This window comes from Pleurodeles waltl, chromosome 10 (genome assembly GCF_031143425.1).
Source record: "Pleurodeles waltl isolate 20211129_DDA chromosome 10, aPleWal1.hap1.20221129, whole genome shotgun sequence".
Lineage (NCBI taxonomy): Eukaryota > Metazoa > Chordata > Amphibia > Caudata > Salamandridae > Pleurodeles > Pleurodeles waltl.
This window is the reverse complement of record NC_090449.1, coordinates 917,376,287-917,401,136: the sequence shown is the minus strand read 5'-3', so window position 1 is coordinate 917,401,136 and position 24,850 is coordinate 917,376,287. Positions and strand designations below refer to the sequence as shown.

Sequence of the window (24,850 nt, the reverse complement as noted above, 5' to 3'; positions counted from 1 at the left end):
AGAGACTGGGGGGATTTGCCATGTTCAGTGCAATCTCCCAGTCAGTGAATCAATGTAATGGAAACCTACAACACAGCAATAGAAAGCTTAGGATGTGTTGATGTTTCAAATGTATAATGGTGGGATGATTCCAAACTGCCCAAGGGTGATACCACATGAATAAAAAACATGTAGGCTAAACTAGAATTTTGCTTGGATATGATTTTCAAATTTCTATATTGCCCAACATCCAGTTTTTTCTGCCTGTAGGTATCTTGAACCCACAGAAAATCCATACAAGTATGCTAACCTCAGGCTCAGGAAACCCAAAGGAGCAAAGACAGGGGTCAAGCCTTGCCAAGGATATGTTCCCTTGTGAGGTAGATCCCATGTTGTGTAAAAAAGTTCAAAATCTGACATCTGCTATGTTCAACTTGTTCTACCATCAAGCCAGTGAGGGATAGAGAGCTCTGCCTTGCACCAATAGACTACTGATATGATATGGAATGGGGAAATACATCGGGCATATTTCTGATCCCCTTGCGCCGCTGCTGTGTCACTTTTTGTGACGCAGTGACTGCATATCTTGGACTCATGTTATGCTGTATTTCTAAATCTACCCAATATAAACACCAGACCCGAACCAGGTATATGTTGCCATAAATGTATTAAATCAAGCAATAGCAAATGTGTGTGTAGATTTTCTTGTGATTTCTCAAAATTGTTACAACATGAAACTATCTCTGAATTTTACATGATGGTGCATAATAAATTGAAAAAAAACAACAACATTGCTTTAGTTTTTAAGCTCTAAATACATGCAGAGGGGGTCATTGAATGTCAACATTTCCCTTTGTTGAACATTAGTGAATCACTCTGTGGGGTCTGTTAGCTTTGTAGATTTAAAATTTATAGGACTCATCTATTATAAGACAATTTTCATTTTGATCCTGCCGAGTGGCAGGCATCACAGTGGCACAGAACTCCATTGATCAGTACTAAAACTGTTGAAAATGTGTTTACTTGCAAAGTTTAAATGGGCCTTCTACATTTAATTTTCATTACAGGATGATCTTCCAAGGGTGCCATTTACCATGGTTCTGCGCTGGAACAAACCAGAATGGCCTTACCTTATTTCGTGCGTGATTGCTTCTGCTATCGCTGGGGGTATTTCGCCTACTTTTTCTGTGATGTTTGGAAAGATCATTGGGGTATGTGTAAAACATAATATCATCTTTTAGAAAAAATATGCTCATGCAATGGATTGTCTGGTGGTTGGTCTTTGAAGGGCCTTTATGTGCCCTCTGTACACTGGAGTTAGTACAGTTCTCAAGGTAAAACAGTTTCTGAGAATACAATACCTTTAAAAATATCACTGTATAAAACAATACAGCATCTTTTAATTGGTAACCCATCCCATGAAATATGTTATCAAGCCAATGTTTGAGAAATCTTTGCTTGTATACAGTTCTTTGTTGTGTGTGGACTTCCATTTTTATCTGCATTTGAAAAGTTTAAGAAACCTATCAAGGACACATTAGATAAAGAACATAATCAAATCATAATATAAAAAATCTCTAACCATAGGAAGGAGAATAAGAGAACCAGGGTGAATAAGCAAGAAAGAGGGCGAAAAAGTGCAGGAATGATAGAAGTAAAGTAAGAGAGAGAGAAAGAGACATAGAAACAGTAAGAGATGAAAACCAAGAAAGAGGTAGAGTGGAGAGTGGACGATTAAGAAAAAAATAGGAAGTAAAAAATACAGAGACCAGAGAACAAGTGAAGGAAGCAAAGAAATAGAGTGAGAAATGGAGGGATAGAGATAAAAGCAAAGCAGACACATTGGGTAAGAAATAAATAAAAATAATTAAATAAACTAACTATAGCCAACTATAACGTATGCCCTTAACGTGCACTGCTTATGATCTCACACATTACACCACTTATGACATGTTAAATGGCATCATTGTTGACGCACTGATGACGCTGTCCAAGCTACTGCTCCTCTAATTTCTCTACAAAACCCCTAGATCATTTTAGAAAACAAAGGAGCAGATTGATGGAAAGTCGCGCTGCACCGAGTGCAGCACCAATTTCCCTGCACCCCTTAGCACCCACCTACCGCCACCATGTGTGCGCCGTATTTAAAATATGGCGCACCATGGCGCAGGGTAGGGGGCAATAGCGTAATTTCTCATGACGCTATTGATGTACTCTGCAGGAGTAGCGCCAACATGTTGGTGCTACTCCTGCAGAGTACATAAGGGCCCATTCTAAAGAATGGAAGCCCCCTTTCTAATGCCTACTCTTGAGCAGGCGTTGAAAGAGCCATAATAAATGACACAAGGAAATCTCATAGATTTCCTTGTGCCATTTGTACGGCTCCCCTAACAGGGGAACGCCCCAGTTTCATACATTACGCCTGGTGCAGGCATAATGTAGAACAAAGGGTTCCAGAGTGGCGCAATTGTGCATTGTGCCACTCTGTAAATAGGGCGCAGAGAATTCTGCCTCATTGGGCCACACTAACATAAAAAATAGTGACGTTAATGCGGCGCAAGGTGGCGCTAGAGCATCATAAATATGCCCCCAAGTAGGTAGTAAAGGGCAACATACTTTACCACACAGTCAGAACCACAACCTGCCTTTACAAAGCAGTCTCTACCATGACTGCAACATTACCATGAGTTACTTTACCACACAAGGAATTACAACAACTTGTTTTAGAGGGCATATTGTTGACTGGTGTTGGATTTGTAAGTCCAACACCTTCCCTACAGTTGCGGAGACTGGAGTTGGGATAGTAACTTACACTATTCCAAAGTCCAGTGCCCCCTGAGGCAAGTCATTGTAACAACTTGCATGGTAAAGTAATGCGTGGTAATGTTGCGGTCATGGTAGAGACTGTGTTGTAAAGGCGTGCAGGGTAAATGTATACGGGGTCTGTCACACAACCAGTAGTAAAGGGTCCACAAGCATATACAGCATATACTGACTATATGCACATGTGAGCATGTCCAAAATATAAATAGTGCAATACAAGTTTGATTTACTATGATAATAGTTACATGGAGCACATATTAGCTAACTAACTAAAATCAAACTTTTAAAGTGCAAACAGTGCTACATTTAAATAAGATAGAAATACATACATATTTGTTATATATATATATATATATATATATATATATATATATATATATATATATATATAACAAAATAACAACTCGGTTGTCACTTACATCAAAGTATGTGAGAAAAACTAAAGCTGATCTTTGAAATAAATTATTTATCTTTGAATTTTTAGAATTTCTGTGCACATGCTGATGTTAATGAGTTGCCATGTCATACTATTGACAGTTTCCATATAAATGATTTTTAAAGTGCAGGTTTTTATTTCATAAAGTTGGTGACATTATACATTTATGAAAATATATATTGTATGAATGACCTACATACAGTTCAAATAGCAGTATGATTGAAAGTGTTGTCTTAATGGTGTATGTCATTCTGCTCACATCACCTTCTTTGGCAGGTCAGCTTGATGTCCCTGCCCTTTCTTCCTCCCCTGCCTTTTGTTGTCCTTGTGCGTGCTCCTTACCTAGTGTTTAATTTGTACATGAAAACGTGCCAATCCCCGAAGCTTTTTGCTGAAACATGCGGCTGCTGCATTTAAATGGTGCGAGCATGGAATACTGAGACAGCGTAATCCTGAAGCCATCTCAGGCCTCTTCACTCCATTTACAGCCACTCCCTGCCCCTTCAGCTCACTTTTTCAGCTTTCTGCTTTCTCCCTTTGTGACAATTTCTCATTTTTCTCTTTCTCCGTCTCTCCCAAGTGTGTCTTTTGCTCGCAGTAAATGCTTGAGATAGAAAAATAAGTGCCAGCCGTCAAAAATAAGTACTGGTGCCCCACTCCGGAAACCACTGGCTCAAATTAACCACTGCCCCTACCCCATCTCTCCTGCCCTAAGTGGTCCATTGTACTACCACTGCCCCTGCTGCCTGCCCTGCCTACTCAGCTTGATGTCCCTGCCCCTACCCCTCCCCTCCAGCCATCAAATGTCCAAGACTATGCTCTCATTTTAACGTTCTAGAGCACTAAACAAAAAATCTATGACAAAGAATCAGTTTATTCTATTCATTTCTCAATGGAATGAGGTTTTACAGCTTTGATTCCATCGAGATGGCTACAGTTGTGTCACACTATTATAAATACAAATGTAAGTATTCTAGTATTTTATTAGAGCAGTGTGGGAAGGTGTATTGGTACATTGTGGAATTAACTGACAGACTGCTACAGGTGTTGAAAATACACGTTTCTGTCTGCATATTAGAATTGTTTACTAACATGGATAAGAAATATATGTGGGGACTCACTGACAATGTACCCACATTTTAGCTTGCTAGAGTTCTAACTTTAATTTATTTGGCAAAACAGCCCACCTCTGTTTGTTAATATCTAGAGGAAATGCTTTAACTTGTGGGGCTTTGGCTCCATCAATGTGGCTGCGGGTGTACCACACCTTTGTCATACATACAAATGTTTGAGTTCTAGTTGTTTATTAAAGCATGGTGTCAAGCTGCAGTAAAACAATGGGGATGTTTCAGTTTGCATGCCAGAAGGTTTTACTGACACAGAAGAACAATACGTTTGAGAACTTATTGAAAATGTGTCCATATTCTAGCTTTCTAGAGTGCTAACCATCCTATCTATACAAAATGAGCCCCTTAACTTTGTTCTTTTTCAAAGGATTTCTTTTTAGTTGTACACTTCTGAAGCAAACATGGTGGTTCTAGGTGAGCCAAATTGCTGTCCGAATGTTAGCTCTAGTTGTTTGTTAGAACTCTGAGGAGCCTGCAAGAGAAATCTAGGGAATCAACTAGCAGACTGCTTCTTCTGTTTTTAAGTACATGGTTTCCTCAGATTTTATTCTCACACTGCTGAGGAAGATTTCATCTGTTTGAAGAAAATGTGCCCTCAATTTAGTTTTAGTAGACCTTAGAAAACCTCTATGAGAAAATCATGAGAGAAAACATTTTTTGCAGACCTGGTTCATGTGATCCTAGTAGAGGATCAGCATGTTTCACTGTGTAAAAAAAACCTTAGAACATACCTCAATTTCTAAAATGAGTGCGGTGTCGTCAATAAATATTTTATATTGTGACTAAAATATCATAGCACCCTTTATATTTGCTCCCTTTGGAGACTCCCCAAGCCTGTCATTCACTACAATGAATTTGAATAGGCACCATGTCACCCAGTACTGTAATGGCTGCCACAACATCATGTCCATGTTGTGTCAGTCAATCAAGCGGAGAGTCCTTTGGAGAACCCACCCATACTATTTTGGGGTAGGGTGTGCTCACCTTCCCCTCTCCTATATATTTTGTATTCAGGACATGTCTCTGAGTTCTGTCATGGTTATCATAACATGTTGTTCAGGTTGTGACCATCCAATAAGGATTGTCTAGTCCCTTTAAAGTGGCCAATTAGAGCATAATTTGACACCAACAGTTCAGATATACCTATTTTTAATCCCTTCATGACTATCTCAAGCACCTACCTAAATGCAAATTTCTCTGAAACTGCCTAATGTATTTGCACCAAATAATAAAAAGCATACTTTCTGAGCAGAACTCCAACTTTTTACCAAATTTGGTGTAATTCCCTACAGCCAATTTTTTTCCTATATGGCTTTCCAAAATTTCCTATGGGAATTAACATGGGAAATTTTTGTTTTCGGATCTCCCCTTTTTTAGGCCCCCATTTGATTAATCATCCGGCCTGTAACTTTCCAGGAAGGAGCTTAAATGGATAAACATGTTGTTTGGAAAGTTTGTGAAGTTTCATCAAATGGTGCAAACTTTATTAGCAAAATAAAAAAGCTCTTCCTATGGAAACTCTGACTTACTATAGATCTACACAGTGCGGTCCGAATTTATATCTATTCTTTTTTTCACATTTATATAAATAACACATTTATATAAATAACATTGCAGTAAAAGAATGTGTACTTCTGTATAACTGAATAACTTTGACATCAATTCATTAATCTGCAGGAAGTTTGACCTAATACCATAATCTGAAAATGCATTTATGAGTTGAGATCACAATGTTATGCCTGATGTTTAACATGCAATCATCAAGATGGGCCTTCATAAATAGGTTTTTAGATACCTAGGTTGTCTGCAGCATTACTCCCAATGCCACATGTATTAATTATTAAATTGATAAGATGTGGACACGAAGTATGCTACACAGATATTTCCACTTCAAAAGGGTATATTCCATCAGGAGTTTGTCAAAGTAAAATTCATGTGTGCCTGGTGCTAACTGTCTATCTTTTTAAATATCCATGAATATTTGTTTCTTTTATGGATTGATATATATCAAATATTCATGCTGATAGTTGTGTTATGTGTTTTGTGTTTTCTATTAATAGGCTTTTCAAGAAATCGATGGTCAAAAACGGCTCAAAGTCACTAATGTGGTTTCATTAATGTTCTTCATTTTGGGAATCATTAGTCTAATTGTCTACCTCATTATCGTAAGTCAATCTAATATTTAGTAACCATGAATACGTTTCATAAAATAAATTATGGAAAGATTATTGGACGATTCAAAGTTAATTGTGTTCTTGTAAATCCTTCAGTATTCCTCATCACCATGCTTTAAATCTAGGCTGATGTTAATTAAAATCTTTTTTTGTTGTGTTAATCTTGTTTAAGAAAAATGCTATGAATTCTTTTTTGGGATATAATTTGATACATAAATGTTTCTTACACTTGTGATCCGTTTGACAGGTTCCATCCCATTATGTTGAGCATTTCAAGTGCAGTGTCTGTCTTTCTGTTAAGGACTGGGCACAGTGAGGGACTTCTCACTTTCTTTCTTGCTTGTTAGAGAAAAGGGCAACTCATCATAGCAGCCACACTGTCCCCCATATAGTATAATTTGAAAAATGCCAAGTGCATCCTTAAGAGAGTTGAAGGTCTATTCAATTTTCTTCTTCACTGTCCGAGGAAAGTGCTGCTCCTGCCAGTAGCCACGCAACCCCCTTCACACTATAACACATGTGAAATGTATCAGGTGTCTCCTTAAGAGGTAAAAACAAAGGCAAAAGATTCATGATAATGTGGTAATGCTTGTTTGATGATGGAGACGTATTCAAGAGTATATAAGCAATGTTCCAAACTATTTTGAAATCTGTAAAAGAGAAGATCACAGGAAGAACCCAAAGGGAATCCATCTGCAAGAAGCAAAAATGTAAGCCAGATAGCTGGGCTATGTAGTTAACAAAAATAGCTCAAAAATGTATTGTGACGCATCTAATTCCCATGACTGCTTTCTTTATGAAGGATTTTAACAGGAACTGACATCACTGGAAAGACACATGCTTTATTTTGCCTTGAGAAACCCCAAGAGATTTCTCAGGACAATGCACCATTTTAGGAAGGGTATTTCATAGGCTTGATCTTGACTCCGTTCGAATGATGGTGTTGTCTGCCAGGTTCCGCAGCTCTAGCACTACTGGTGCAGGCGTATACCTCTATCTTATCACAGAGCACCCCTGCAGATGAACTTGATTTCAGAACCATCAATGTGGTTCAGGCCATGAGGATGCTCTGCTACAAGCTTGGTATTGCTTTCAGCAACACGTTATCTAATTATGCAGTGCACACAGTCATCCTTTGACAGTTAATCACCCTTGTTAATGCCCAAGCATGGATGTGACACTTTCCTCGTTACCATTTAATGTATAATGTTTTGTAACATGTACAAGTCAAACAGGGAAAGTGGGTTTAAGAAATCATCAAATGCATTTGTTAATTGGGTATTAGTGAATAGGCATTCAGCCAGTGATATAAATGCTTCATTAATCATATATCATGCAAGGATCTGTCCTGTTGTGCTATGGTCATAGTCCTGCTGACCAAGGTAAACAAATGTCCTCTAAGACTCCTTGGCTGAACTTTAGTGGACTTGTAACAAGCCAAGTCAATCACTGAATAAAATGTGCGAGGTTTAAGAATAACAGTACAAACAGTGATTAGTTTCAGAGAGAACTTTAAGTTGTTTAACAAGCTTATTTTGAAAGGTAAAGTTTTATCAATTGCAACACTGTAAAAGGACAAGCAAATAATCAAGGTGGAAGAGTAAAGCAGCAAAAAAACACTATTCATTTGGAGACAAGTGTACTTAGATTTTTCATTGAAGGTAAAGCAACAAGCCATAGGAATGCTTTTTACAAGTGGCAAATAGGGATCCTTAATCAGTCAGTATGAATTGATGCAAACTGCCCCTCTAGTAGTGAGGTTATAAAAATGTGTCAATGTGTTTCAAGGAGTCTTCAGATGCTTCCAAATGTGTTCTATCATGCTCGACAAAATTGATACAACCAGCAGACCACAAAGGTGATTTTTGTTCTTCCTTGCAACTCACAGGTCAGCATGACATTTTTTCAGTGTAGAAAGACTCTTCTTTGATTCTTAGTATTCTATGGATCCAAACCAATGATATTCAGGACTAGATATTTAGCAACAAGTTTACTTGGCTCGGGATTCTCTTAGATCCAGAATGTTTACAGCTTAACATCACAAAACTCTTTAAAGCATGTTTTTGCAGGATGCAGGGTTTGACTGCAGAGTAAAGTCTATGTTAACCAGATGAGAAAACTATCTCATCCAGTCCTGATCAAGTCCTTGGTCTTGAAATTTAAGAAATTGGCCTAAAACACTGTAAAGTTCCCTTGGCAGGCATTAGAAAGCACACTTGCAGCATCAGCTTCTTCACCACTGCAGCAATACTAGGCAAGCACTGGCAATGCCAGTAGGTCTGACTGTAAAGAAATGCTGCATGGTCAGGTGAAGCAGGAGAATAGATATGTATTTGTGTGGAAGAAAAGAACTGTACAATAAAATTGGTGCAGGTTAAAAAAGTCAGGTGAGAGTTGCACTCTCAAGCGAGAGCTAACCATCCTTGTAGGTTAATGGCTGCCCTCCTCCCTTCTCTGCTGCTGCTAGAGAAAGACACAATAAATTATCTTGTCACCTAAGACACTTTAATACCAGTACAATGCCATGCATGTGCCTCTGAATGTTCAATATATATATATATACATATTCAATTAAGAAAAAAACAAAGGTTACAGGGATGTTATAGTTAGGCTAACATTTTAACCGTATAAAACCATTGAAATTCACTGGTTATAGTTATAGTTATATCAAATAACTATAACTAGTGCCTTAAGGTAACTATAACTCATGCTCCCCGGCACCAGAGCTAAGGGGTCAGGGTGTTCCTACCCTGGCCCATTTAGTTTTTGTAACTTTTTTTTTGGGGGGGGGATTTGGCTGAAGCCGAGTCCCAAAGGGACCCCCCAGTGCTAAAAAGAGTTTTTAAAATTTTACGAGGGAGATGCAGTGGATCTGCGAATCCGCTCATAAAATAAAAAATAAAAAAACTGAAGCATGGGCTCCCAGGATTTGTTAGTCTAATGCCCCCGGGTGGCCACCATCCACAGGGCAACTATTTTATAAAATAAAGGGGGTCATTATGGGATCTCGCACCCTTGGGACCACCACCTTCCTGCGCTAAGATCTCATTGGAGGGGGCCCCCCTCGTGGAGCCTCTGATGGCCCTTGGGACCACCACGCCCCAGGGGCCGGCTCCTGCTATGTCACGGGGTGACCACCCATGGGACATATATATTTTCTGTGGCGTGGCTGCAGTGCTGCAGCCAAGCCACAGCAAACACTTCAGGTTTTGACAGCGGCACCTTTAAAGCAGGTCCCGCTATCAAAATCTGAAGTTTCACCTCTTTTCAGAGAGGACAGAGATAAAATGCTTTAGCAAGCAGGGAGCTGCTGTCAAAGCACTGCAATGAAAGCCTTCAGACTTACGCTGTAGCGCTGGGTAGCCCATAAGGACATTATGCAAAACAAATTTATTTGAGAAAATAATAGGGACCACAGAGGGAGCCCTTGAGGGCTCACTAGTGGTCCCACATAGCCCGTAAAGGACTTTATTATAAAAAACTAAAAAAATTAAAAAGTAGGGACCGTGTAAGAGCCCTTGAGGGCTCCCCACGCGGTCCCTATTTTTGTTTTTTATTTTAAATACAAAGCCCAGAAAGGGCTAAAAAAAAAGAGAACACCCTCATTGCTCAGTGTGAAGGTCGCAGACCTTCACACTGAGCTATGGGTGTTCGAGTCTAGCTGCACTCATTTCCATTTTTTGCTTTTATTTAAAAAACTTTTCAAACTATATTAGATACTTTTTGTTGTTTCATCTAACACAATTATCTCATTCTAAGTGTATGTGATATCAAAGCCGAAGAAAACTCTCTCCTTCTCTCTCACTTTCTTTCTCTCTTTCTGTTACTCATTCAATCAATTGCTCCCACTTACACACCCACTTATGCACCTACTCACTGACCTACTCAGAAACTTACGCACCCACTCACAGACCCACTGACACCCTCATGCAGCCACCACAGACCCACACACAGACTGGCTCACCCACTAAAACACTAAGGTACACACTTCCACACCCAGACAGACAATCTGACAGTCACCCTCAACCCCCAGATACACCCTCTCACACATATTCCCACACCCAGAGAAGCTGCTGCTATCTTCTGCTGCGCACTCGAAAGGGCTGTGCACATTATGGGTATGGGTTGTTGGGGAGTGTTGGCCGCAGGGTCTGGCTGCAGCCCATGTCTTGTGGTCAAGCTCTCCTGTGCATTGGTGAAGGATGTGCATGGTTGGGTACATTTTGGGGGTTAGCTTCAAGGCCTGGCCAACCGCCACCGCACATGGCAAAAGGCCGTGCACTGCGGTGGCTGGATTAACGTCTAGTAATTAAAATGACTATACATAAAAAAAAAAAATAGAAATGGTTTTGTACAAGTAAATTAGGGCCAAATGTACGAACACTTTTTCCCATAGACACAGAATGGGTAAAAACCTTTGCTACATCTGGCCCTTAGAACCTAACCATAACACCCCTGTAACCTTTGTTTATTTGCAGAGAAAAAAAAATATATATATATATATATATATGTATATATGTTTGTGTGTGTATATATATATATATATATATATATGTGTATTTTTATATATATATATGTGTGTGTGTATATTATGTGCATATATATATGTATGAATGTATGTATGCATGTATGTATGTATATGTATATGTATATGTATATGTATATGTATATGTATATGTTTGGTGTAATTTTAGCAACACAAAAGGATGATGGACAGAGTGCTGAACAATGCAAACACTCACCCCCAGTCACAGATCTGGGTTTAATCCATTGTTCTTTTGCTCACCATACCACCCCAGTTTGGACCCAGCCATATGCAAATCAGTCTTGACCCTCTTCCTCATGGGAACATTCCAGCCCGAACTGCCAAGCCAGGTCCTCCCTGGACCAGAAACAAGCATCCTGGGACCGGTTTCAGGGTATCACCCTTCATCAGCCAGGCTAGCTTGAATTCAGTGGCACAATGAGCAAGGGACCCACGTCTGGGCATATCCTTCCCACTTAGGGCAACTTTAGCAACACAAGAGGATGATGGATAGAGTGCTGAACAATGCAAACACTCACCCCCTGTCACACATCTGGGTTTAATCCATTGTTCTTTTGCTCACCATGCCACTCCGGTTTGGACCCAGCCATAAGCAAATCAGTCTTGACCCTCATGGGAACAGTCCAGCCCGAACTACCAAGCCAGGTCCTCCCTGGACCGGAAACAAGCATCCTGGGACTGGTTTCAGGGTATCACCCTTCATCAGCCAGGCTAGCTTGAATCCAGTGGCACAGTTAGCAAGGTACCCACGTCTGGGCATACCCTTCCCCCTTAGGGCAACTTTAGCAAAACAATGATGGATGGAGTGTTTGGTGTAATTTCATGTTCAAACCCCTCTGGGAATTAAAATGGGAAACATACTTTTTCGATCCTCCCTTTTTCCTTGGCCCCCACTTGACGGATCATCCTGAAACTTTCCAGGCACAACAAAAATGAGTCCACAATTTTTTGAAAAAAGATTGTGATTTATCAGATGGTGTCAAAGCTATAGCCAAGTCTAGAAATGCTTTTCTGTGGAAACTAGGTCCTAGCCCAACTATAACTACCTACTGGTAATCACCAGTAGTATATATATATATATATATATATATGTATATGTATATATGTATGTATATATATATCTATATCTATATCTATATCTATATATATACATATATATATATATATATATATATATATATATATATATATATATATATATAATATTGCTATAATGGTACGCATTCATAACAGTCTGTATGACATTTCAAATAACGTCTTGGATGTTCAACTGCAGACCCCAAAACTCAATCTTTTGTATCGAAACAGACCAACATGTGTAGAAAAGATTGTAATGTACCTGCAATTCTCTTCAAGTTCCAACTAATGATGACCTTTATTTAAGTCAGGACGAGAAAAGACCTTTGCATCATGTTGTTCTCCTTCAATTGCCCATATTGCCTGATGCATGTCAACGAGTATTCCTACAGCTCCTTCACTGTCCTTTTTAGGCGCTATCACTATGGGAGACACTAATGGTGTTGGACCAGCCGAACGCTCTATGATATCATGTTTAAGCAAAGGTTTACGTTCCTTTTCAACAGCTTCTTGAAAATGAAAAGCAATTTGTATGTCTCTCTTAACAACAGAACAGATGTCCTCATTAACATGCAACTTTACCTTCATAGCCTTAAGCTTTCCTAAACCATGAAACGACAAAGGAAATTGACTTTCTATTTTGTGATGAACATTCATGTTGTGATTCATGAACATTTGTCCCATATCAGCAGCAGTGCTGAAACTGAACAGACAGCTGCTTGACTCTGCACCTTGAAGCATATGGATTGGTTCTTGAACCTTCCTTACTTGTGTTTCATTGTTGCTACAAATGAATCTTCACTTTTTATGGGTATTGTTGCAGCCCATGTATACACTTTGATTTTCAGTGGTGCAAGTCAGTGTAAGGGAGATAGTTCATTGTGTTTCTGCTCAGGCATAATGTATATAGATGCATCACTGTCAATAATTAATTTGGAAAATGTTTGAATTACTTTGGTGCTTTAGCATGTTGAGATTTCTTTGACTGACATTTCTCTTCACATGCGGCCAATCCAACATGCACATATTTTTCTGAGGTATACATCGATATTGCACAACCATCTTCCTCACTTTCATTTGATGTTGATACTGAAGAACTGTTTGACAGAGATTTAGATGATGATTCATTGTCAATTTGCCTCAACTGATGTTGCCTTTTGGCCTTGTGGGTGTGCATCGAATGTTGTTTCTGGAATGTTCTGGCAGCCATTTTGTCTTCACGCCATGACACACTTACTTTTTCCTTCCCTTTGCAAACTGTTACAAAAAGGTTCTCCTTCTCACAGCACACTCATATATAGACCCCCAGGTACCCTTTTATACAGACTCACAGGACCATGCCTGGCCTTGTACAACACCATTCCTAACATCATCACACCACTAGCCATCAATTCCAACCACTACATTCTACTTCGTAATCTCAATTTCCACCTTGACAACCCCAACTACGCCAACTTCACCACCCTTCCCAAGAACTTGAGCAACATAAGCCTCACCCAACTGGTCAACTTACCCACAAACAAGGCTGGATACACCCTCAACCCCTTCGTCAACTCCAGTTACAGACTCAAATTCAGCTACATTACAGAACTCTCCTGGTCTGACCACAGCATCGTCTACTTCACTATCACCGACACCCAACACACCACCACCAAGAACTACAGAGACAGCTACTGCAGCTGGTTCAGAGTAACTTTGTCACAGTCGGCTTATCTGATGACATGGGTCATGGCGTGAAGAGAAAATGGCTGCCAGGCCATTCTGAACTTCTCCTCCTGTAGCACCGAATGCATCGACTCAGTTGCCCCACTGAAACCAGTCAGAACCAACAAATCTCTACGAACAGCAGAAGGTAAACTCCAGAGTTCAGCGACACTAAGCGCAGCTGCCAAAACTTGAGAAACAATGGAGAATTCACTAGGAAGCCCTCTGGCAGAACAGCCTACAAAGCAGCCCTCAGCAACTGCCACCGATAGCTCAAGGAGTCCAAGAGAGTGGCTATCATGACCCTCATCGACTCAGCATCAACTGTACGAAACAACTTTTCAGATTAGTCTAGTTATACTCCAACCCAGCAGCCACAGACATCATCTACGCCTCCCAAGAACTCTGCAACACCTTCTCAGACTACTTCCACAACAAGATCCCCACCATCACAACAACTTTGTTCACCAGCTACCTGGGAGAAAACAAGCTACTGGACACCTCGCAATCAGGTTATCATTCCAACTACATCAAGGAGACCACACACATTGCCTTCAATGATGACATTACAGCACTTCTCAACCACAGGGACACCATCACCCTGATCCTCCTCAACCTATCAGCCCTGTCCTCCACCTTCTCCCACCACACCATAATCAACAGACGCCACAGAATCAGAATACAAAACAACGCCCTCAAATAGATCGCCTCCTTCCTGACAGAATGCACTCAGAGCATCCAACTACCCCTTTTCACATCTGCACCCATAATAATTATTTGCTGCTTACCCTAAGGTTCATCCCTCAGTCCCACTGTGTTCAATACCTATATGACCCCCCGGCCAACATCATTAGATCTCATGGACTCAACATCATGTCCTATGCAACCTATACTCAACAGATCCTCTCAATCATGAAGTCCCCTCCACCACAAGAACCAACTTCCGCAACACCATGACTACAGTAGCCGACTGGAAGAAAACTAACTGCATGAAGCTCAACACCAACAAAACGGAAAAACAGATTTTTGGGAAAAACACCACCATTTGGGACCATAACTAGTGGCCATTCAAACTTAGACCCTCTCCCACGACTACAGACCACACTCTCAACCTTGGCATCATCCTTGACAGTGAGCTGACCATGAAGCGGCAAATCAACATAATCACCTCTACCTGCTTCCACACCCTCTGCATGCTTCACAGAATCTTCAGAGATGTTGCTGCCAACCCCAGGAAAAACTGACACTCAGGCCTTCATCACCAGCTGCCTCGACTATGGTAATGCTCTCTACGCTGGCATGTCCTTCCCCCTCTTGAAGAGACTCCAGACAATACAGAACACTGCAGCCAGACACATCCTGGACCTTCCCAGGTGCACCCATATCTCTCCCTCATGTCAGAAACCTCAGAAATTTCCACTGACCCCCCTCCAGAAGAGATGTAATTTTAAACTTCTCACTCATGCCTATAAAGCCTTACCTGATCAAGGACCTGAGTACATCAACCACCATCTACAGTTCGACCAACCCACCAGACACCTGTGCTCTTTCTTTCTGGCACTCATACACACACCCAAAATTCAGCACAGCTGCAGCGGCATACACTGTTTTTACTATTTTGCCACCAAGGCCTGGGACAACCTTTCCCTTTGAACTGCACCCTCACTGGCAGACTTGAGGAAGAAACTCAAGACCTGGCTCTTTGACAGAGACATTGCACCTCAGTGCCAAGATACCCCCAGGAGGAACAGCAACACACTCCACAAATGATTGGTTGATTGATTGATTGACAGCCTTTGCATATCGATGCAAGGCACAACATTCACCTTTATGTGGAATCAAAAATCTAAAACACAACTTCTTTTTACATGTAGACATCGCTTTGTGTACCTCTGTCTTAGACTCGAATTTACTTTTCACACTCATGACAGATTCAGTCTGGGCACCTTCGGCCTCCATGTCAGCAGCTTGTCTTTCAGCACGGTCTTAATCTGTGGCAGCCATTAATACTTGCTCTAGACTGATAGTTTCTCTTTGCATTTGTCACCTGAATAAATCTGATGAGCATCCATCACAACCTCTCAGACGCGTAGCTTTTTCATCATTAAATTAAGTAAACTTCCAGTATTTGATGAATGCATCAAATCTCTTCACAAATTCAGCAATGGTTTCACCAACCTTTTGTCATTTTTGACCGAAGATGTATCTTTTGTAATCAACATTTGGCAGTGGATTATATTTGCGATTCAAAACTTCTTTAATCTGACAGTATGTGACCTCTTTGTCATTGTGTGGCATTTTCTTTATGACCTCTTTCACACCATCATCAGCAAGATTTTTTAGATACTTGATAATCTTTCTGCAATCAGTCTCTTCAAGTGCATCAATGAAACATCAAATGTCTCTATCCACATAGTCTAACTATCACCAATATTTTGATTTTTATTGGTCTCCTGAATGCAGCAGCACTGCAGACTAGTGTGGAACTGAATGAGGTGGTTTCTTCCTCACCAGTTCTGAGATGTTGCAATGGACTTACCTCTGGATCATCTTTAATGATAACTGGAAATGGACTTCCTCCTTGGTCTTCATCAAAAAACAGTCTTTCACTGTTCTGAACATTTTTCTCATCACTCGCTCTTCTGTGGCTTGCAGTTATGTTCAGAGCCCCTCTCACCAGCTGTGGTGGTGAGCTGCTTTGGGTATGGACACCTCTGTAAACATAACCCTGGGCATTCTTCCTTGAACCACTTCATTGAGTGCTGGGGTATGAAGAATCTCTTTCACAGGTTTGGTAAGTTGATTGTTTCTTTATTTCTGACCATCAGCTTGCACTTGCTAACACCTAGTTGATCTCTGCCATGCAGCACTTCTATTTGCAATGTTATCTTGTAGCTGGTAGAACTCTATGATTGCTCTTTGAAAACTTGGTTTTATTCACCTTTAGTATTAGCACTCAGCATACTGTATAACTTTTGCATTTCATGGCAGCCCGGAAGCTTTAAGCGTGGCCTGATCAGCAGGTTCTCTGCCAACTGACGTATCGATTCTCTGCAATGCTTTTGTTATTTTCAATTTCTTCCTTGTGGCTGGAGCTGAGCTTTGACACCACAAGCATTAGGCATCAATTCCTACTTCAATGCTGACATGTGGCATGCACAAGCAGTTTGCTTAGACCATGGCAAACCCTCAGGGAGAGCACTGTCAGTCTTTAGGTTACATATCCCCTATCTTATTGGCAGTTGTAGCATCCTCACCAGCCCAGGTATGTGCCAATGACTGCGCCACACACGGAGCTTAGAAATACATGTCTCTATTCGTCTGTGTGTAACTGCAAACTCAACATTCTAAACTTGCTTTCATTGCATTCCTCTCTTATAATTCTGTTACAGCTCTATTGTTTCTATCAAGAGCCAATAGGAGTCTGTCATTTCCAACCCATAAGACAATACACTTGGTTTGGTTAGCTGAATGTTTACAAATACTAGTTCAAGCTACAGTCTGTTGTTGTTATGGTAGTCTTTTAAATGTTGGCCTTGGACAGATGTATCTCCATTACAATTTTGTCTCCAGGGTAGATGCATTGGCAATCTCCAGGATCCAGATCGAATGGGATTGCTGACTGTAGTCCCACTTTGTCCATGAGAGGTGTCAGCTTCCACATGGAAATTTCCCAGCTGAACATTGCAATGCTTAACCCAAATGCCCCTTTTGGGGAGCTGGGCTATGTTTTGTCCTCTCTGGCCACAAATATGTGCATAATAAGCATGCAGTCAAACAGCTACCCTTGCAATCATATGATGGATAGGTCATCCTATATACCTGACATATATGCTGCATTCATTGCTACTAGCAGAATGCTCCCCTGTGGGTGGACAATGTTGCCATATACTTGCAGCATAATAACACATTAGAATTTTTGAAGGTTGTAACAAGCATACTGGCCTTATTTGTATCAAACATCTGTATGCAAAATCCCACTTCCTCAACAATCTGACAAGGATGACAAGTGGAAATTTACACCAATTGTGGAAACCTGATTGGGGAAAGTTCCCAATTTTCACTATTGAGAGTTTTTTATGTTGGGCATTAGTTGCACCTTCATTCTAGCCCTGCGTATCACAATCAAAACCAGTGCAATAATTTCAATTAAATTCACTCCGGTCCGATCGAATCCAATCATACATAACCTACACCCATACTTATTAAAGTGCTTGTGTTGGCAGTAATTCAGACCAGCCTTTGACATGCCTACCAGCCAGTAAACTGAATGCTTTGTGCTGCCTTTCTTTCTAAGTGCTATCATGCCACATTGCAGTATGGGTCCTAGTATCATATTTTCATACCTTTAAAATTACATGTTGCACCCAAATTGTGAAATACACTGCACACTGATCTACTGGTCTAACTGAAGGATGAAATACACATTACAGGACCTAAAAGATGAAGGGAAAGTAAAACTTGACTTCCACAAGAAATCATCAAAGCAGCATGCCAGAAAGGTGGTTATTAGTTATGAAGAACAAAGTCCTTTCCTGGTAGAAATCCAAAGACTTGTGAGGCCACACTCAATATTCAGCAAACAAACCTGGAATCAACCAACTGGAAACTATGACACAGAGCATACAGGGTAATCTGAAAGAAGAAATGTCAATTATTTGTCAGTACCCAAAAAATTAAAAACGCACAAATCAACACAATAAAAATTGCATCAAACTATTACTGAAAGTCTAACAAAATTAAATTAAAAAATCGTAAAATCCAGTATGGGGAACAAAAAATTAAATGTTAATGTTTTAAATTAAAAAAAAAAAAAAACATATATATGTGTGTGGTTGGATGGGTCAGATATTTGCACTTAGGAAGCCAGCTAAGCCTCTTGAATTGACATGGTTAAAGATTTTACTTTCTAACTTTGCATTTTTTCTGAATGGAGAAATTCTTCAGCAGGGCAAGACTGAAGTCTGTGTTTGGCAAAGCCCTCTTAATGTTGCAAGCACATTGAACATGTTCCCAGTAAAGCCCTTAGTTTTAATGGGAAGAAGTTGATGCATAAAAATTCTAATTTGGCACTGCCAAGGTCTCCTTGTGGGCTGGACACGTGTGGCACTTTTGCCCAGCCAAGCATTCTACAATGGGAGTCAGGATCTTTCTGAATCTTGAACAACCCCAGAGGTCTAAACTAGGAAGCAATAGCAGGGCATGGTGCACTGAAGCTGGATACCTTAGTTGTGAGTGTCCACTGAAGTCTGTCATTAGGTATTAAAAATCTCATAGTGGGACCAACCTGATTATGTTGTCTGCCAAGTTTGTGCCTTGGTTGGAATGCCTTGCTGGTTATTGGCGATCCTACAGAGGTCAAAACAACTCTTTATCCATCCTAAGCATCCAAGTACTTCAGCAACAGCATTTAGAGATCAGGACTTACTCTGGAAGAGGCAATCATCATATTCCAATCAGGATCCTTTGCCACTGGTCAACTGTTCACTTCTTGGGAAGGCCCTTGCAGCTTCTTATGTCCCACTTGCTACACAGGAGGTCAGCCCAACTCACCCTTGGAGTCCAATTCTCAGTACCACAAACAAGTGGAAGCAGGTTCAGCTATCAGTTTTCTCACAGAAGGCTTCTTCATTATCTAGTCATCCACAGGTCCAGATATGTTCAGAGAATCTAAGGATAAGGTGCTACTTTCATATAGTATATATGTCAGTCAGTGGAGATTACTCCTGGACAGTTCTTAATCAACCTTTTCCCTTTTTGAGTACATCCTGTTTGCTTTACTGCAAACTGTCCCACCGACCTTCCCATATAATTCTTCCAGAGCTAACCAGAGACACATAACTCACACCCTGGCCATCCTGATAAAGGCCTAAGCCATTTTTCTTCTCTGGGAGCAGTATTATACCACCTCTAGGGGTAGGCACTGGCAGGGAGGTCAACCAAAGCAGGTCAAAGTTAATTGAACTCTCAGAGCTTAAGACAGAAAAAGTAGACGTTCCTAGATTTCAATTTTCTTGCACATTTGTCAAAAATCTAAATCCACATTGAATTAGATGTGTAATACATATCCAGCACCTTAGTTAGAGGGACTCTGTGACTTTTTCTAGGGCAAAGCTGAATACAAAAGTACAGTGAAAATAGATTTCAAGAGCTATTGCTGTAGGAACATAGCCACCTTTAATTCCTACATGTACTAATTAAAAGCACTAGGCACCCTCTCTTTAGAGCAGGAAGGCCTACTTAGAGAAAGTGTAGGGTTTTCTATTGGAAAAGGGGTATATTTTCACAGGACTGCCTGCAGTTTATTAAGTTGCAGCAGTCAGGCTACACACATAGGCCTGAAACAATAATGTTTCTGGTTAGTCTAGTGAATGGAATAATACATATTGCAGTCCACAAGTAACATTCAACCTCCATGCTACTGTTGTCAAAGACTAATCTGACCAGAAAAGAAAGCACTTTTGTGCCATGGTGTAAGTGTGCCTTTGTTGACAGCCAGAAGTGTGCTAGTTCTATCTGAGATCAGATCCTCACCATATCTCAGCAGATATGGTTCACTTTTGCTCTCTGCTATTGATGCAATGCAGTATAGTAATGTCCCTTGCTGCAATGTGTTGCATCAAAGTTTAGTGAATCACCCCCTGCCAAGGGTGACTATGTAGTGGTCATAATGATTTTTGTGCAAGAATGTATACTACTCTCATGGCTTTTTCCACTTTATATGTGTGCCCAAGAATGCACACCATAGCCAGCTTTGTACGGTGTCTGGGAGAGTTACATAATACAATGAAACAAAGTATGGTGTTGTTGCTTGCTTATTTAGGCTGTCAAATGTAGTCAACCCAAGTAGTAGGGCTAATTTAGGTGGAAAACACCAGAAATTACAGGGTTTTCCGCTTAGGATATAGGAAGAAATATGGCAGGGAATCTGGTGTGGCTGGACAGTGTTGGGCGATGATGGCTTCAGAGTGGTGAGGAGTTACAGTCTCGCTGGGAGAGCACTGTCTGCTCCCTCCACAGTAGTTCTGTAAGGTTTGAACAGGGGCTGGGCTGTGCTTCTGCCCACAGTCACTGCCTATCTCCATCCACAATTTTACAAGGTGCTGAATCACATACAGAAAACTGTCAGGTGTTCCAAGACCCAGAAACACTGGCCCACTTGTAGCCATCTGAAGTGGCATCCCCCAAGGGATATCGTTCTGGGCACCTCATAATGTGGGCCTATGTGATTTCCCTGGTTCTGTTCTTGTGATTTACAAAATACAAATGTATGTGCAAAAATTGCCTCTGACATCAGTGTGGCTTTTATTTTTACCCAAGAGACAACAAAAATACTCACACTGATGCTTATTTGTTCTGTTTTCAGGGATATACCATAGGAAGAGCTGGTGAAAATCTTACAATGAGACTACGATTGTTATCATTCAAAGCATTGCTTCGACAGGTCTGTATAATAAATACAATTAAATTGCAGATTTTGAACAGCAAACATTTGCAATATCATACAGTGTGTATTCCTCTCCAAAACTCACATGACCATTTGAGGTAAAAAAACATCTCTGAACAAAATACTACAATGTCAAACATTGTGGTAATTCAACGTTTGCAGACCAAAAGGACCTGACCTGCTACAAACACTAATAACATTGTGAGTGTGCATACCAGCAAAGGGGAATCATATAGGATCTGCATCTGAAATGTCATTAATAAATCAATAGTTTAGTTTATTCCAACATTAAAATCATAAAACCAGCCAAACATAATCCAATTGATTGTATCACATTAATAAAAACCTCCATTGTAATGGGCACAAAAGAGGCATGCATTGTATGTACAAAGTACCGAAAAGATTATTGACTATTAACGTTTACCCTTATACATATTACTAACTACATTTTCAAACAAAGGACCTCATTTATATTGTTTTGCACAGGGCAGCACCTCAAGCCTTCTTGCTGTGGCACCCTCCTTCAAGAGAAAAGGGCAGGAATGCACAGTATCTATAAGATACAGTGCATTCCTGTACTCTTCCACAGTGCTGATGCACAATTGGCTCTCATGAGCACACGCAGGAATCCTTGCACCATGGTTTGCTGCTGAATGAACCATGCATAGAAAGAGGAAGAAAAAACAAGGAGAAATAATGTTATTTCTCCTTGTTGCACCTCCCTAATGCCTTCCCTAGGGAGGCACTGCCTTTTGACCCATTTTCAGGTTTACAGCATGTTGTAAACCTGGGAATATGTCAACTGCCATGTTACATGGGAACACCCACTGTTATGACCATGACACACCTCCCTATCACAGTGTGAGGCAATGCAGCCACCTGCACTGCGTAGCCTCACTGCATATCTACAAAGCTATTAAAAGCCATGCATGGTGGCTCTACCTGACCTTGTAGATATGGCTCTGCCTTGTGGGCCGCCTGACCATCAAAAATTAAGAAGGCATAAATAAAACTGGAAATGATATCCTAGTTAGGAAACCTCATTAGGATATCTATAATTAACCAATCTGCGGACAAGGTGTGAGAAAACAGGGCTGATTGCAGAGACCCCCTAACTTATTTCCCCCATTTTCCACTTTTTGCTGGTGTTTTCCTGACTCTGATGGGGCCCTGGGTACTGCTAACCAGTCCCAGGGCTTGTGCTCTGTGTAAAATCAATATGCAAATTAGGCTAATTATAATTGGCTAAGTCAACCTACCTATAAGTCCCTAGTATATGATAGGGCATGTAGGGTTAGGGACCACAGCATAGGTAGTGCACCAATAGGTGCACTGCTGAGGTGCCTGCTGTCATTTTAAAGGCAGGCCTGGCTTGCTGGCTGCTTTTAAATTAAAGTTACATGCAAATTCGACTTTGGAATTAAAATTAGTTCCAAAGTCTTAAACTACCTTATTGTTACATATAAGTCACCCCTAAGGTGTGCCTATGTGCCCCTAGGGCTGGGTGACATGTAACTATAAGCAGAGACCTTATAAAAATAGTTTTATAAGCCCTGGTGAGGTAAAAACAGCCAAATTTGTTTTTCACTCATTGTAGTGAATGGCCTTCATAGGCTAGAATAGGGAGATTTTTTTTTTTTTTTAAGTCCCCTTAAATGACAGATACAAGGAGTTTGGTATTAAATTAATTGTTATAATAAATCCCACAACTTCCAGTTGTTGGACTTAATATAACTTGTTCAGGTAAAGAGTTTTAAACTTTACCTGAAAAGTTGCAAATTTCAGCCCTGCATTGTTTTTGCTGCTGTGCTCTGATTGGCCAGCCTCTGGCAGGCTAACCAGGCTTGCTTGATGAGGTGTGAAGTGACCTGGCTTCACACAAAGAGATGTGCCTGTGGGAGGAGATCTCCCCGCAGCAGATGGTGAGGCAGGAAGGGGTGGGCTGCCAAACTGGTCTGAAAAGGCAGAGAAGGACATTTGAAGCAACCCAGCAACACCTCCACATCCTGAAAACCCAGACAATTAGGTACCCCCTTGATTAGATTAGGAGAGGGCAGGAGAAGGGTGTGTTTAGTATTTTTTGCCACACCAGTGGGTGGGCTCAGCCAGATGTAACCTCCAAAAATCACTTTCAGCCATGATGGATTTTTGAGGAATATTGCTCCCTGGGATTGATTTTTGCCACACTTCCCAGGAAGTGGTCATCACAGGGGGAAGGACCCTGCACCTGATTGGAGAACCAGGACCCATCTGTTTTTCACCCAGGAGCAGGGATAAAACTGCCAGAACTGCACCCACACCTCAGATCCCATTCAGATTCCAACAAGGAAAAACTACAGGAGAAGAAGGACGAGCTAATTTTGACACTAATTCATATTTTATTATATCTTTACTAACAAAAACAGTCATTCTTGATTTTGAATTCAATCCTTATGGTGCACCTATAGTGATGGCACAGTGAAAGTGAATTTAGTGAAAATACTTTTGTGTAAATGTGCTCTGTACAAGATATACAAGGAGCCTTTTAATCTTGTTCTTATCTTGTTATATTTGCTGTGCATTCAGAGACCAAGGTCAAATGTCAGACTCCGTCTTCCAAGGGAGCTTTCCTTCTCTGACTTCAAAGTGAGAGTATTTGTGTGAAAATCATGCAGGCTCCTGGGAGTTTGCTCGAGAATGGCTCTACAGTGTTATTTTTTTCTAGCACACAAAACGTAAATGCCTGTTAATGAGCTGTGCAGATATTTTAGAATATATCAGAATTAAAAAAGCACAAATGAAGCACATTTTTGGCAATTCTGAACCGTGGTGGAAACAAATATTTTAATAGGATCTAAACAAATCAATACACTAGTTGATGACATTTCCACACATTGTTGTGCCTGTATATTTTTATAAATAAAAATGTGTTTGTGCAAATGCAATGGTCATTTCAATTAATGAAGTGTTACCTGTAATAGCAGTGAGCTACCACACCATGCACACTCTACTTTGCCCCACTTAACTGTACTTTCCACCACTGTACACGACTGCACTCTCCTCTCTACTCCAATCAACACTGCATCACTGCTCTCTACTCTTCACCACAAGATGGGGAGGGGGAGTGGGGAGAGTCTGAGGATGGTGGCCGTGCGTGTCGGCTTCCGGGGCACCATCTGGCATGTTGTGGAGGACGGGACGGGCGTTGGGTGGTGGTCCGGGATCCCCCAGGGGCGGGTCTGACTGGAGCGTGGCTTTCCAGACCCAGCCACTGGTTGGCAGAGTGGTGCAAAGCATGTGAATTCAGAAGCCTCTTTAAGCTGCAAAACAACTTCAATAGGTAAGAAACCATTTTGTTCTTGTTTGTCAGTAGCAGCATACATTAATCAAACTTTGCCAAGTACCTTTAGCCTTGTGTGGTGTGCACTATGGCTGGTATTCAGTGCAGTATACATCCAACCACTTACTTACGAAGAGTGTCAAATTACTCCTTTTTACTCAAATGGGTGCCTCTTGCCAAATCATGTCATGTGCTACACTGGTTAACCGTTGTCAGAA

The 24,850-nt window shown here is 40.7% G+C and overlaps 1 protein-coding gene across 1 annotated transcript in view; it reads left to right on the top strand.

Annotated features, from left to right (window-relative positions):
• The window catches only part of LOC138262462 (ATP-dependent translocase ABCB1-like), a 571,226-nt gene that overhangs the window by 278,605 nt on the left and 267,771 nt on the right, over window positions 1–24,850 (top strand). Inside the window, exons 14-16 of the mRNA XM_069212358.1 lie at window positions 1,047–1,190; window positions 6,426–6,530; window positions 21,233–21,310. Coding sequence (XP_069068459.1) covers window positions 1,047–1,190; window positions 6,426–6,530; window positions 21,233–21,310 — 327 coding nt within the window. The remainder of the gene's footprint in view (window positions 1–1,046; window positions 1,191–6,425; window positions 6,531–21,232; window positions 21,311–24,850) is intronic.